Below are 17,074 nucleotides of genomic sequence, written 5' to 3' on the forward strand. Positions count from 1 at the left end.
TGTGTCACAGCCTCCCTAAACCAGTTTCAAGTAGTACAGACATGCATTAAGTGAAGTGCAGTTAGTCTGTTTAGGGGATGGGAACAGTGCCAAAGCAATCTTTTAGATTTAAAAGCTAGGGTGTCTGGTGAATAGCACTTGAGACTTCAGCAGAGCTACAGGGAACCTCTGTGAACATGGAGGTGATGGATGAGTGGACTCTGAACACCAGTATCTCAGAATGCCTTCAGGAGTTGACAGGTGATTATCTATTTTGCTTTGTAGGAGTGGAACAAGGTATTAAAATCAACTTCTAGCTGAGACTGTTTTTTCTTACCAGTCATGTTGCCGATGTCCCCTGCTGATACTGCCATTCTGGGCTCCATATACAGACATTGAGACTTACTATTCCCATCTTCACTCACATGGGTGAGGGACCCTATATGTGTGTTCAGATGTGGTATAGAGCTGATTTTATCAAGTCAATTTAGTGTCTCTTTCAAAACATTGTGGTGTTATTAAAAAATCTTTTCCTGAGCTTGAGCAATGGAAGGGATGTTATGTGTTCCTGTTTCAAGTCTTTAAGAAGAGGCATGGGAGTCTCTTTTTCTTTCTGAGTTTAACATATGGACACACACACACCGCTGTACTCTTTTTCCTAAGACTTTCCAGAATTGTAGAATCTTTAGTTGGAAGAAACCTTAGAAGAAATAAGGCCTAATCTGTCCTTTCATGCCAGAATATCCTTTATGAGAGCCCTGAAAAGTAACCACCCAACCTGTGATCAAACACTTTCAGTGATGAAGGACTCATTATTTCACAAATCAGCTCATGTCATTTTTTGGAAAGCTCTAATGAGAAAATTCTTGCTTATCACAAGCTGAAATATGTATTTCTGCATTTTCAACCATTGGTCTAATTTCGGCCAGCTGGAACTATTGAGGGTAAATCCCAATAATCCCTTTTTTAACATATCTTTCAAATGTTAGAGGATAATTCCTGTCTCACCAAAGTCTTCTGTCAGGATAAAAATCTCAAGCCTTTCAACTGTTTGTCCTCTTACCATCCTGACTGCTTTACTTTGTATGCAGTCACTTTATTCCCCAATAGTCTTCTGAAAATGTGGAACCCAGAACTCAATATGATATTTTAGATGTGTTTTGATTGTCAAATAGGTCAGTGAAATAGTTATTTCCTTTATTCTGGACAGGAGGTGGTCAAAGATTACATTAGCTTTTCCTGACAACCATGTCAAACTGTTGACTCATTTTCATCTTGCAGGCAAATAAACATTCAATTTATTCAATAAATAAACATCTTATTCATTTTTTCTTGTCACCTATCCATATTTTTCCAATCCTAGACTTAAGCTGGTGATTTTTAAGCCTAAATTAAGAACATTAAATTTATTTCTTCTTTTTCCCTTTCTAAATTAGTGGATTTTTATTGCTATCTTTTGTTTTTGCATATTCTAGATTCCTCACTGTATACTCTTCATGCCTGTCCCAGAGGGACATCCCTTATAACATTTCACATTTATTTCTATGAAATATCATTTCTTCATTTCAACCCATTATTATATGGCCTGTCCAGGGGATTGACTATTGCTTCAAGCTTTGTGTTGCAAAAAGCATGAAGAGATGTGTGTGTGTGTGTGTGTGTGTGTGAGAGAGAGAGAGAGAGACAGAGAGACAGAGAGAGAGACAGAGAGAGACAGAGACAGAGAGAGACAGAGAGAGAGAGATAGAGAGACAGAGAGAGAGAGAGAGAGAGAGAGAGAGAGAGAGAGAGAGAGAGAGAGAGTATTTGCAAAGAGTCAGGATGGAGCCCAAAGGGAATAGATAATCACTCATTGGGAATGTTAAGGATTCATGCTTTAGCTAAGGATTAGATAAGATGACCTCTGAGTGTCTTCTTACTCTAGGATTCCATTATTCTGTAATTCTCTATAATTCTTCCCAGCCACACTTTTTATTCTCTTTATTACTTAGTTTTTATTTACTTTTTGTTTTCTCTCCCTGTCAATTTTTGGTTTTAAGTTCTTTTGCTCAGGTCAGCAAGTGTGCTACTAAACAAATTCTTCTCTGGCCTCATAAGATGTACTCTATCTCTAGCTGTAGTTAGGAGCCCATTGTTCAAACATTTTAAACACTAGTAAAGAAATTCAATAAGATCATAAAATTTAAAACTAGAGAGGGTTTGAGAGATAATGTAGGATAATTTCCCATTTAATAAATGAGGAACCTGAGGGTCAGAGAATTGAAATAACTTTTGCAAGGTCACACTCACAGTAAGTTGCAGAACAAGGATTTGAACCCAGGTTCTTTGAATGCAAATCCAAAGCTATTTTTCACTGTATCATTTTGCCTTCTTTCTCTAACAAAATCCTGTCTTTGAATGGTTGAAAAGATAAAAATACCCCTGCAGAACCCTTTTGCTTTCCAGGACTTCAAGTCACTACAGATACAATTCAGATTTCTTCTGAAAGTTTTACTTATTCCTACACCAATCTGCAAAAGTGAATCTGTTGACAGCTAAATTTTTTTTTGGTTGACTCCCAGTCAATTCCAAAGACATTCTCCTGAAAGAGGGCATGCTCCCTGATTTGATTAGCCATGACATACTTGCATATGGCTATCTCCTCTACCCTCAATAAGGAATCACATGTCACTATGGTACATGTCTTCTTTCCTGCACCAGTAACAGAATTCCATACACTTGCTACTGCCTGTAGCAATATTCATTCTTGAGCTCTCCTGTGGGATACTGATGTTTCTTTAAGAGGTTTAGATTCAGGACTCTACAGGGAGAAGCTCCTAATTATTGGAGAGATTTTGTACATATCAGTGTTTTATCTCCTCTTTCTCTTCTGTGTCACTTTCACCCATGTGCAAACCTCTTATCACTGGTTTTGAATCTACCATTTCCTGAGAAATACATATTTTTTTCTGACTTTTTCATGAATGATTCAGTTCATCCTATCTAGGAAGAAATTGTCAAATACACACATTCAGCATTATTGACATGATGATTACTCATTTGAATATACTTGAGATAATTCATTTACTATTTTTCTTCTCCCTATAAAGTGCTAGTTACTTCTCTCATCATCTGGCTAATTTTCTTATTTTTCCAGTCATAATACTTGATATGGTACTCTGTAAATACTTTGTGTGGGAAAGATTCTACAATGTGTCCATTATTTGGGATTATTTATTACCCAAATATAATTGATTAGATTATTAGTTCAGCCTAGGCTAGAACATTTTTTTCTCTCTTAATAGTTTATTCATAGCATTAAAATTTTTTGTAACTTTCTAACAGTTTATGAAAGTATGTGGGTTGAAATGCCCAACATATTGGATACTAAATCTGTATTTTAGTTGAGGGATTACACTTATGTCATAATTAGCGAGTACAGGATTCAGAAGGTTTGCCAACAGCAGCATCAAGAGCCAGAGACAAAAAATGCAAGCTAATGTTTCATTGTGTTGGGTTTTTTTAAACAAATTTTTGTATCCATGGAGCAATATTCAGTCCCCATATATTAATGTTCAGAACTCTGAGGTCTCAGTATAAACATTCAAGTGTACAGGTATGATTAGAAAAATTCCAGAAGCAAGATAAAAATAAAATTCCATGAATAATATTCCATCATGAACAAAAATGTGTTACTGAAAACATACTGCAGTAAAACTCTCTGGGATCTGTTTTCCTTCACATTGTGTACTTGGTGTCTATCCAGAGAAGGGAAGCATTTTTCACTGCAGAAAGTAGCCTAGACTGGAAAAATCTGTGAACTTTGGTCACTCAAAAAAGAAAAGAAAAGAAAATGTGCTTTTGGAGGTGATGGTACAGTATGAAACATAAAGAAAGGTTATTAGCCGTTTTGATTCCAAATTGTTGCCTGGTGCACTGAGACTAATCTTAAGAATTGATCATATCAATTCTATTTTCTTGGCCTATGTAGCATATTTTGGTCTGTAGGGAGAAGGAAGATTTTTCAGGATCTATGTCTCACTCAAATAAGCATTAAATTCGTGTGGCAATGAGTTTGTGTGGCTACACCGCAGAAGGCAATTGCTTTCCTCCCAGGATATCTAAGTGTTTTATGCATCTAGTTACTGTAGGGAGATCTTTTATTCTCATCCCCGGTGTATTGCAGCAAGAAAGATTGTTGTCAGCATCTAGAATGTGTGTACAAAAATCCTCTCCCTTTTCCAATCACATACCTTTGTCTTTACTCACATGCATGCAAGTGATTTCTGTGGTAGAAATATTAAGTATTTCAGAATACTATAGGCAAGACATATTTTATCTTGTTAGATACCAAATATCTTAGGGATGTCAGTGAGATAAATTCAAAACTTCTTTATTTTTTTCTTTTTAGTCTTTTAGTCAGGTCTTTTAATTTTTGTGGTCTTTTCTTTCTTAGTTAAAATTCTTATTTTTCTATTCCATATGCTTATTTTCCCTCTTTTTCACAAAGATGCAATTTAGAGGATGCTCATTAATATTCAATTAACATTAAGTGTGAATGAGATAATTTGAAAGCTTTTCATTTCATTGGGTCTTCTTATTTCTCTCTCCTACTAGTTCTAACTTTTCTGTTCCATCGTATCCCTCATGTTAATAATTTAAGACATTTATACTTAATTACATGTCAGAATGCATACAAAGAAACTTAACTTCTCCTGCCCTGTCTTTTCTGTAATACTTTATTTCCTATTTGCAAAGGGTCAATAATGAAGTACTGAGTAGTTCTTAGTCTTTGGTGATGTTGATGACATTTGCAGCCTGTTCCTTTATCACTTCTTGAAAGAAAATGTCAGTAGATAATGGATAGAGGTAACCTCACATCATGTTATGGAAATTTATTTTTCAGGTGGACCTATTTGTGCGATCTCAGCATGCCCATTTGCAGAAATGTTTCTGGGGTTAATTCCAGAGATATTGTGGTATTGTATCTAGCCATATAAACTTTTGGCAGCTTATTCTTATACTACAGCATTTAGCATAGACTAATCTAGTTTGCGGGGGGGTTTTTTGAGGTTTTCCTTGTCATGTTAATCTTCTACTCATTAATATTTCAATTTTCTAGATTTTGGGGACCTTAGAAAAATGAATTGAATAGGAAAATCACAAGAACCTAGAATCTGAGAGCTGAAAGGAACCTCAGAGGCCATTTACTCCAACCTGTAATCTTACAAAACTCCTCTTTACAACATTCCCCCACACCAGCTATCCAGCTTAAAGACTTACAGTACAGGGGAACAGAGATAGCTCATTTTCCTTTTGGATATCTCTAATTTTAAAGAAAATTTTCCTGAAATCAAGCCTAGTTTTTCCTCTTTTTAACTTCTACTCATTAGTACTAGTTCTAACATCTAGGGGCAACGAGGACAAGATTATTCTTTTTCCTATGTGATAGCCCATCAGATATTTAAAGGGCACTATTATGCCCTTCTCCTCCTAAACCTTCTCTTCTCCAGGCTAAATATTCTCAGTTCCTTCAACTCATTCTTAAATGGCATAATATTTAAGTTTTTCACCATCTTCTATCATGGTGAGTACAAACTATTATGTTTCAACCTAGTATGTTGTGTTTTAATAGCATCTTTCTCCCAATGGCTCCCAGAGTACTTTGCAGATTCCCAAGTGGTTATATTCATTCTTACAATGTTGGAGAAAAACAGGCTTACACATATCATTTTCATCTCCCATTTTTTAGGTAAGCAAGTTGAAACATAATATGGCTTCCTTTCTCCTTTTCTGACTATGTATGAATTATAGGTAATAATTAGACTTAGGTCTTCCTGACTGAGGTCAGCCTTTCTATCCATTGTGACATGCTAACAATAATACTATGTCCATTTTACAGATGAGGAAATTGAAGTTCAGAGAGGTAAAGTGGTATGGTTACATACCTATTGATCCTAGAGTTGGGATTAGAACCTAAATCATGAATAAGTAATTTTGCATGTCTGAGCTCCAGTTGCCTCGTTCAATAATACCTGTGATACTTATCTCACTAGATCATTCTAGGTGAAACGAGTGTTTCACAGATCTTCACGCCATACTACTAATATGAAATAAAATGTAAGTTAATCAACAAACGTTTATTAAGCATGTGCTGTGTCCCCCACACTCTGCACTAAGCCCTGGGGAATAAAAAGACAGGTAAAAAACTGCATTCTACTTTCAAGGAGCTTACAGTTTAATGATCACATAGCTGATTGGTATTGGAACAGTCATACAAACCCATGTCTTGACTTCAAGTTCAGCTAATTTTTTTTAGATATCATGCTTCCTTTAGGTTGTGTCCTGACATGTTTATTATGTCAGTCCTTTCCTTAAAAACAAACCAACAAAAAACCATATAGCAGTATTCCACTGGAGACTTCAAATTAAGAGTCTTATTGGTTTTATAATGGTTTATCTATTCATACTATATCTGCTTTGTCCTTTAGCTTCTCATTGGCTACCTCAGTTCAAATGACTTTGCTTGCTGTTTCTACATGTTTGCTCTTTTATTATCTAATCTCTGTGCTTTCATTCACTTTGTCTATCATACCTGGAAAAGCTTTTTCTACTCCATTTAGTTTAGTTTAATTCTAAGTATAGATTAGATTTCCCAGAGTTACTAATCTCATTACAATGACAAGATCAGAGCATGTTTTGGAGGGAATTAGAGGTTTGGATTGTAGTGAATTCTTTGGTAGAATCCTCAATTCCAACAATCGACTTTAAAAGACAAAGTCTTCACAAGGTGATGCTAAAGATTAAAAGGGGTACTGGGTGGGCTCTTTACCAAGCATGCCTCTATTTTTATATAAATAAATTATATAATTTTTATATAAATAATGACATGTATCTATATTTTTAACTAAATGAATTGTGAGATAAGTGAAATTGGTTTCTATTTATCTCTACTACTACAACATTAAGAGAAAAGATCCCCAACATTTTCCATAGGAGGGGCTATTTTTTATTTCTCCAAAGTCTTGAGAACAGTAGGTTGTGATAAACTAAGAATGTAAATTACCAAGAGTTTCTGGGGATAATTTCCCAAAGACCAAGACTGGGGAATGGTAGGAGTTAGCATCTGGCAATGTGATCAACCATGTTATGTTAAACCTCAAAATGGACAAAGTGGTCTTCACAGTTGAGTGCTTGACTGAATTAAGGAAGGAAGGAAACATGCATTTATTAAGTGCCTACCATATACCAGGCACTATGCTAAACACTTTACAAATGTTGTATCATTTGATCTTTACAACAACCCTGTAGAGAGGTGCCATTGTTATCTCCATTTTGTAGTTGAGGTCAGACTTACCCAAAGTCACACAGCTAGTAGGTATCTGAGGCTCTATTTGATTTCATGTCTTTATGACTCCAGGCTCAATATTCTATCCACTGTATCACCTAGCTGCCTTCCAGGACTATGTCTCCATTATTATTACTATTAATTACTAGCTGTATTACCTTAAACAAGTCACTTTGCCTGAGCAGGTGGACCTCTGTCTTCATATGTTGATTAAGGGGGTTGAACTCAATGATCTGTAATGTTCCATCCAGCTCTGACATTCTTTAACTTTGTGATGATGTGTTAACAATAATGATAATAAATGTCATTTACATAGTGCCTACTATGTACCAAGCACTATGCTAAGTACTTTTACAAATATTATCTCATTTTATCCTGTTATTATTAGCCCCATTTTACAGTTAAAAAAAAACCTAGACAGAGGTCAAGTGACTTGTCCAAGGTAAGTATCAACTGTGCCCAGATAGTAAGTATCTGAGGCAGGATTTGAATTCAGGTCTTCCTGGCTCCAGGCTCACTGTACTACTTAGCGTCTTCCTCCGACTGTTAGATAGCTTTATCTATATTCGTAGTTTGGCAAACCTGTTTAGTGCTAGTAAATTAAATTCTTCCTTTAACATTGTCAAAGATGGAATAGATAAGAGTTACTTCTAATACACATTTATTCATGTTAAACTAGAAGCAGAGAAACACTGATGATATGTAACATATACAGATTGAATATTCTGCCTGCTGCATTTTATTTGGATAATTGCTACACAAAACAGACATCTAAATTGCATTAGAAATTGGAAGACTAAACTTCAAATCCTTATAAAAAAAAAATCTAACAATTAGAATTAAATAACTATTTACATACCCACTGTTTCCAAAACATCATACTAGGTACAGAAGAAAAAAACATATGTAGATAAAACATGGTCATTGCTCCAAAGAAGAGGTCCTTAAACTTTTTTTGTCATGAACCTCTTTGGCAGTCAGGTTAAACCTATGAATCCCTTCTCAGAATAGTTTTTAAAATATAAAATACATAGGATTACAAAGGAAATCAACTACAATGAAATACAGTTATCATAAAAAATTTTAAGTTCACAGATCCATTTAAGATCCCTTGCTCTAAACTGTAGTGGAAAGAACACATATAAAATAATATAAAATAGAATTTTATGGGGCATAAATGATGTACAAAGGAAGTTCTATATGAGCTGTATAGTGAGAACAGAATATAAAGACTTCGAAGGCTGGAATTATCTTGCTTTTCCATTCGTAAACCCAGTGCTAATGAAGTCCCCATTATTACTATTAGATAATAAAGCTATTATTATTAGCTAATAAATAATAATAATTATTTAAAATTATCTTAAAAAATAATAATAATTAGCTAATAAACTATGTGTTTCATAAATCATTAATAATTTTGAAGAAGAGAGAAGCCTTCATGGAAGTGGTAGTACTTGACCTAGTTCTCGAAAGATTATTATTCTTTTAACACGAGAATATAGGACTTGCTATAAAAGTAGGAGGACAACCTAGGTATAGGAAAAGATATGAGAAAAGGCATGGATTTGGGAAAGTACATATTTGAAGGAGAGTAAGTACTTTAATTTAGTTGGAAGATAGAGATGGTTATATTTAGCAACTTTGAGAGTTAATGTTCTTTGGGGTTTTTTTCAACCCAATGCCACTTAAAAAACAGTCCATAGACTCTAATCTATCACCATCTATGCTTTTTCATAGGACAATATTTATTTCATAAGAAAAACATTATGCATACAGAGAATTATTTGCAGGACCTCCACATCAATAGAGAATCTCTTTTCCATCTGGCCCCACAGTAGACATCCTTCATGGTACTGGTGGATGCCTTGTTCAGAATACATCTTCCAGCTTTGTGCTTTGCTTTGACAATTGTTTAACGGTTATCTGCAGCTGGACCACTGGTGCAATAGATTTATTGCTGGAAGGGACTACAAAAGTCATCTAGTACAACTTCCTCATTTGATGGATGAGGAAATTAATATTCAGAGAAGTAAAATGTCTCAATTAAGTCCACATGGGTTGTAAGTAACAGACTAACAATTCTAACCCAAATCTTCTGCCTCCTTCCCTAGCTTTCATTTCACCGTATCTCTGAGATCTCTTCTAGTCCTATCATTTTATAGGTCTATATTTCATACAAAGGGGAATTCTGTCCTTTCTGTGTCAATACATTTATTTAATCCCCATAGGATATGATGTGAGGTTCTTGCAGGTGGGGGCTCTCTCACTTTCATATTTATAACGTTAGTATACAAATGTGCCTGCTTGAAAGTAGGTACTTAATATATATCTGTAGATTGATTCATTATGGTTCCCTATATTTTGGACACAAGAAATCAAATACCTGTGTAATAGATTCCTGCTCTGATAAGATCTTTCTAAGGTCCTCTATAGTTCTACAAATCTATAGTTCTATTTCTTCCAAATAGGGGCCCCAAACTATAAACACATATTTTTGAGTGCCCATAGAATAGAATGTATGCACCTTAGGAAAAGCAACTGTCTCTCTTTTGTATTTATTTCCCTAGCACAATGCCTAGGGTCACAATGCCTTGGGATACAAGTCACTTAATATCTATGTACCTCAAGCAACTGCCTTGGACTTATCTATTAAGTAAAAAGCAGGTTGGAGAATGTGCTTGTGAAGGAAATCTCTGTAGGTACTGCCTGCTAACTAAATCACATATCCTGTTGTAGTACCTGTTAACTTAGGTGCTGTTTCAATTTAATTGTTGAAGTTTTTGCTAACCATTTTTATACTTTTATACTTTTTGAAACAAGAAATTGTAGAAAGCTCATTAATTTTAATGTGTCTTGTGCATATCTCTTTTTTTTTAATCTCAATTCCTTGTACTTTGTGAAAATCTCTGTTTAGTTTAACAAGTCAGGAGTAGGAAACTGCTCAAGTATTTCAAGGAAAATAAGCACATTAATACTGAAGTAGAACTATATTAGCTATTCATTTTCAGGTAAATAAAAATTTAGTTGTTGAATTTAGTTAGACTTTGAAAATAAAAGTTTATTTTCAAACCTATTAATTGCCAAAAAAATCTGTTAAATTTCTCGTAGTTTTGGCTCAGTTCTATAGTTTCTGATTGACAAACCATAGTGCCCTTTGCAATAATGATTTGAATCAAAATATCTTTCCTTAAGAAAAGAAAAAAAAAGGGATCACAAAATAAAGAACCTGGGAGCTGAATTTTTATAGGAATTTTATTTTTTAATGTGTCAAGGTAGAGAAAGTTGATGCCTATCCTTCCAGACACATCATATTACCATTTCTTAGATACTTTATTTTTAGTCATGACCTGATCCTTTTCCCTGTACATGTAATGTCTTCTCTTTCCTTTTATGCTTAAACTGTTCCCCATTCTTGTAATGTTCTTCTTTCTCATTTCTTCTTAAAACCTATATATTCCTAAAAAGGTTCAGCTCGGGTGTCAGCTCCTATTCAAGGCATTTCCTCATTCTACTCTCTGTCCTCCAAATTACCTTTTATTTATTTGAAATGCAATACTCTTTGTACATTTTTTACCATAGGCTCTTGAGCAGAATATGAACTCCTTAAAGGCAACAGGACTGGTACATATATGTGTCTCTCTGTGTGCGTGCGTGCAAGTGTGTGTGTGTGTGTGTGTGTGTGTGTTTTGTATCTCCAGTGCCTATTGAAATGCCTTCAACATAGCATAAATGCTTGTTGAATTGAATAGAATATGCCTTCCAGTGTTCAAGGTAACAGTGAAAACATGAACATTAGAAGAATCCCAGAAAATGTCAACAATTAGGTAGACAAAGGGAAAAAAATTAAAGCAAAGTAGAATTTACATAATGTACACTAGAAATCTGAACCCCAGGACTTAGGTAATAAAGATAATTCAAAAGAAACCTTAAGATGTGGAAATCTAAGAACTGCAGCTATTGTTCACAACATTTTTGTAACTGTAGCTGATCTGTCAGGCATCGATTTTAATTGGATTCCTCAGGGTCACAGTTCTGTTAGCCTGTTATTTCTTCAGTTGAAAGTTGAAAACTATCTTTACTTTTGGAATAGAAATAAACTTTAGGAAGTCTGTTGGCATACATGGTTATTTTAAAAAGTACAGATATTTTATCTGTAGGAAGCAAAAAAAAAAGTGAGGATATTTAACAAAAATCTCTTGACACCAAGGCAGACATGTTCTCAAATCATCAAGGTTTAGAGATTGTATGTGCTGAAATTAATGGCTGCATAATTACAACCACAGAAGGTAATTCATGGTTGAATTTTAGTTTTTCTTTTGGTCTCTGAAGATATAGATATGTTTTGCTTCTTGGGGAACCCCAATAGACTCTACAGATTTTGTACTGAAACAAGACAACTTAAGATGAAAAATAGAATGCTGTGGTTCATTAACAGTTCATTGATTTTTGTCACAGTAAGTTATGTTATGAAAATTTATAGCTGTATCTTCCTTCACCCTTCACTTGTTATAGCAGAATGCTATTCTAAATCCCACCAAAAAATGTAATAAATCTCGTTGACTATTCCTTCTCTTTCTATTTTCTGTTTTCCTCTTTTTTTCTCTTTTATTTATGCATTCATTTTTTTCCATTCAGTATATTTTTATTGAAAATATTACCCCTAAATTTGACAAAGGTCCAAGAAATTTCATAGTTTTCAAAATTATTGCATTGTTTTATTTTGACCATTATAATAATGTATTTGTATGCCTATATAGTTATTAAATGAAAATTAATTATTACAGGCATAAAAACCATAATAAGTACCACCATGAAGGTAGGTGAATCTATGTTCTCCTTACCTCTCCACACCAGAAGAGGAAAATCATAACACCTAGTGGGCCACCTCAGAGGTGGGACTGTTTCATACTTCCCTGTGAAAAAAAGGGGCAAAGTTTAGCTATGACTTATTAAGTCCAGAAAGGTCTTTTTATCTCTCATTCCAGAACTTTGGGGTCCTAGTGTCGATAGCCTATGAAATACAAAACTACTCAAGGATATTCCCCAACTCCTCCCCCCTCCCCCCATCTACACTCTGATCTCAAACAACTTCTGATCAGGGAAACAAACTAATTTATTTTTCAAATTATTTTATTTGTTAACAGTTTTCTACAATCACTTCCATATATCTTAGATTTTTTTTCCCTCCCTCCTCCTCCTTCCCCCCTCCCTCCCCACTCTCTCCCTGAGACAGCATGCAATCTTATATAGGTTCTACACATACATTCCTATTAAATACATTTTCACCTTAGTCATGTTGCATAGAAGAATTAAAATGAATGGGAAAAACCATACAGCAAAACAAAACAAAACATAACACAGGAGAAAATGGTCTGCTTCATTCAGTGATCGAACTCCATACTTCTTTCTCTGAATGTGGAAGGAGTTTTGCCTCAAGAGTCCATTGGGAATTTTTTAGGTCCTTGCATTGCTGTGAAGGACTAAGTTTACCAGAAAAATTCCTCACACACTTTGGTTGTTGCTGTATACAAAGTTCTCCTGGTTCTGCACCTTTCACTCAGCATATAAGTCTTTCCAGGACTCTCTGACGTCTTCCTGTTCATCATTACTTAAAGCACAATAGTATTCCATTACATTCATATACCACAATTTATTCAGCCATTCCCGAGTTGATGGGCATCCCCTTGATTTCCAGTTTTTGGCCACCACAAAGAGAGCTGCTATAAATATTTTTGTACATGTGGAACCCTTTCCCATTTTTATGATCTTTTGGGGATACAGTCCTAGAAGAGGTAATGCTGGGTCAAAGGGTATGCACATTTTTGTAACCCTTTGGGCATAGTTCCAAATTGCTCTCCAGAATGGTTGGACCAGCTCACAGCTCCACCAACAATGAAGTAGCGTTCCAACTCTCCTACATCTTCTCCAGCATTTATCATCTTCCTGTTTCGTCATGTTGGCCAATCTGATAGGTGGGGTGTGGTACCTCAGAGTTGTTTTGATTTGCATCTTTCTAATCAGTAGTAATTAAGAGCATTTTTCCATATGACTATAGATAGCTTTAATTTTTTCCTCTGAAAACTGCCTGTTCATATCCTTTGACCATTTATCAATTGGGGAATGACTTGTATTCTTGCAAATTTGACTCAGTTCTCTATATATTTTAGAAATGAGGCCTTTATCACAGACACTAGTTGCAAAAATTCTTTCCTAGTTGTTTGCTTCCCTCCCAATCTTGGTTGCGTTAGGTTTGTTTGTGCAAAACTTTTCAAATTTAATGTAATCAAAATTATCCATTTTGCACTTCATAATGTTCTCTGTCTGTTGTTTAGTCAAAAATTTCTCCATTCTCCATAAATCTGAGAAATACACTCTTCCTTGCTCCCCTAATTTGTTTGTAAGTTACTCTTTATACCTAGATCATGTATCCATTTGGACTTTATTCTTGTGTACATTAACAAACTGATTTACAAAAAGAAATTGACCTTACAAACTATCATCAGCAGTGTGGGGATAGGAAATGGTAGGTTTTTTTCAGCTATGCCCAGAATGTTAAATGGAGAAGAGAAAAAGGGAGAAAAGAGATTTTTCCTAATTTTGTGAGAGATCATAGCCAAGGGAGGGAGAGTTCACTGCCACTTAAGCGGTTACTCCAGTTGATTTGCTGTGGTCCCATCTACCTGCTTATGGATGATGACACTGGCCATTTGAGGAGAAGTAGCTTGCCTGCCACTCATCACTCATCTCATCTCAGTGACAAAGGTTCCTGTTTTTCTACTTGCCACTTTGCCCTCCTAGATCTAGCTCCTCTTCTATTGGTTAATCAAACAACAGGTATTTATTAAACACTGACTAGGTGTCAGGCTCTGTATGAAGTGTTGGGAATAAAAAAAAGGCAAAAAAATGAGTATCTAAGATTTCATCTCTAATCTCTAAATCTGGAGTGATTTTTCCTCCCTTTTCTTCAGGGTTAACTTGTGCATGTGTGTGTGCATGTACACATATGTGCATATATGCATGTGAACACACACATGTGTGTAAGGGAAGGGGAAGACCATATTTCTTAAGGTACCCAGTTGTCATAGTTCACAACATTTAGTCAATGGGATATTCAGCAAGCTATTATACAAGTTGACCATTTGAAATTAACTGAAAATTTACTAGAATTTAATGCTTTCCAAAGGACAGATACTAAAGTGATTTGCAAGGAATCTGACTTTGCCTGGGTCTAGAACTGTTTAATTGTTTTGTGATTGTTGCTGCAACCTAAATAAATTGTTTTTCATGCATAATATATTGATTCTTGGCAATAAAAAAGATAATCATGTTCTTTAGGTTAACCAACCAGCATTATGTTTTTAAGGCTGGTCACATCTTACCACTTCTAGAAATCATTCTCACTTGCTTAAAGTAGTGATTAATTAAAAGTAGTGATGAATATGACATCTTGTGTCATCTAACCCAAGAGATTTTTCTTTTGAACGCTCAAGGTGAAGAAAACAGGTGTATTTCCTAAATTTTTGCTATTGATGTCACTGAATAACATAATCTTGTCATAAAATGAGCTCTGGACCATAGAAATTTGAAAGCCTGAATTCTAGCCCCAAAGCTACCACTTGGAAAGTCATTTGACCTCTTCATGCCTCCGTTTCCTGTTTGGTAAAGTGGAAATAATATTATGAGCGTTGACTTCCTCATGTGGTTTTTGTAGGGTTGGGATAAGATAATGCACAAGTGCTTTGTAAAGGCCTCTACCTATGTAGGTGGTACTACCATGATGACAGATGGTGGTAACAAAAGGTTGTGCAATATTTCCCCCTACTACTTTTGTTGTTCAGTCATTTCCAGTTTTGTCCCACTCTTCATGACCTCATTTGAAGTTTTCTTAGCAAAGATACCGGAGTAAGTTTGCGATTTCCTTCTCCTTTTACATTTTGCAGATGAGGAAACTGAGGCACACAGGGTTAAGTAACTTGCCCAGGAACACACAGCTAGTAAGTGTCTGAGGCCAGACTTAAACTCAGGAAGATTCATCTTCCCAACTCCCAACTCAGTCCTCTATCCATTCCACCACCTACTGCACTTAATTAATCTTTGGAGAATCCATTCTCTTGTAATGGTATGGAATAGTTAAGGAATATATCCATTTAAGTCTGCTAGGGAAGGTTACATATGTATTGAAGACATTATGTCTCTTAATCTGCATTTTTGGATACTAGATTTACAATGATGCAGCTGCCTACCCATAGGATCTATTCTATTATGATGACATTGGCTATTAAGGATATATGTGACATAACTTCTCGGTAATGGTAATTAATCATGTTTAAAAGGCCTTAGTTCATGGTGTGATTTGCTCAGTTTTACCCTTCAGAAGAAAGGGGTATCATGTGGGAAAAGATGAATGCCTTAAATCGGCAAATTCTATATCAAGTTAACTTTCTTACAATGAATTAAGAAAGTCCTGGGAATTGCTTCTACTTTTGTTTTTACTGTTGCCTTTAACTTAGATCTTTAAAATGTGTCTATTCTTCCAGATCTGATCTAGAATGCACAGTCATGTCCAAATTAACTTTTGCCACTTATTTCTTCCTTTTGGCAGGATGACGAAGTGGTTTTGCAATGTACTGCGACCATCCACAAAGAGCAACAGAAACTGTGTTTGGCAGCTGAAGGATTTGGCAACAGGCTCTGTTTCTTGGAGTCTACTTCCAATTCTAAGGTAGGCAGAATGAATTTGGCTTCATTTGAACAATGAAGTTTACTGACTCTATTGTTTTCTCTCACTTACCAACTTTCTTCCCCTCAGACCTCACAAAACACTTGTTCTTCAGCCCTCTCATATGTTTATCATGAAATACTGTGTATTAAGGTTGTCTGTGTTTGTCTTTCTACTTTTAGACTTAAGTAAGTTCTATAATATCAAGGAACAATGCCTTCCGTTGTGCATCACCCAGGGTTCTTCTGTGCTGTTAGTTACATTAAATTTTAGTGAATTAATTATCAGCACAATTCATTCCCTATAGAAGTAGCAAATGAAATTTACTGAGAGAAAAAAATCATCAATTTCTCTCAAAGAATGGGTTAGGTGAAATTGCATGCAATAATTTTAATAAGAATAAAAACATAGTTTTAGCATTTTAATATTAAAATATATAACAAGATTTAAGCAAATTTATCTAAGATTAGATAGTTATAAGAAGAATTATATTTTTCTCTGAACCTGAAAATAGAGAACTTTTTGATAAATGCACGTAGGATCCTAGATCAATTGTCTGAAAGGACCTTAAAGGTCATCTACTTCATCTGCTCATTTTGTAGATGAGGAAACTGAGACTTTGGGAGAGTAAGTTTCTCAAGATCACAAACATAGTAAGCATCTGAAGTGGGATTCGACTTCAGATCCTCTGATTTTAAAGCTAATATCCTTTCCGCTATACTAAGATGTCATTTTTCTCCTATTTTTTCCCCATTTTTATTTTGTAATTATCAAGCATGGAGGCATTTGGCCCTTTATATCACTCAGGAGGCAACATTTATTAATTTCCTTCTAGTTATAAATTTCTTTACCACCTGTTGTTTTTCAGCATATGGTCATATGATAAAGGAGCTGGATTTAATTATTGTAAAAAAATTCTAGGTAGCCTAGAGATTAATTATATAGATAAGTTGTCAGCAGCCTAAACAATGAAGTAGGACTAGGTATCACATATTAAATTGGCCAACTATGACTCATTCCTAGTCACTAAGCCCACATTTCCAGTGGGT

General features: G+C 35.1%; 1 protein-coding gene across 9 annotated transcripts in view; it reads left to right on the plus strand.

Moving 5' to 3' along the window:
- The window catches only part of RYR2 (ryanodine receptor 2), an 826,096-nt gene that overhangs the window by 190,789 nt on the left and 618,233 nt on the right, over positions 1 to 17,074 (plus strand). For all 9 annotated transcript variants that reach the window (XM_072637850.1, XM_072637853.1, XM_072637851.1 and 6 more), the window contains exon 2: positions 15,909 to 16,028. In XM_072637850.1, the coding sequence (XP_072493951.1) occupies positions 15,909 to 16,028 (120 nt within the window). The remainder of the gene's footprint in view (positions 1 to 15,908; positions 16,029 to 17,074) is intronic.

The sequence above is a fragment of the Notamacropus eugenii genome, chromosome 2 (genome assembly GCF_028372415.1).
Source record: "Notamacropus eugenii isolate mMacEug1 chromosome 2, mMacEug1.pri_v2, whole genome shotgun sequence".
Lineage (NCBI taxonomy): Eukaryota > Metazoa > Chordata > Mammalia > Diprotodontia > Macropodidae > Notamacropus > Notamacropus eugenii.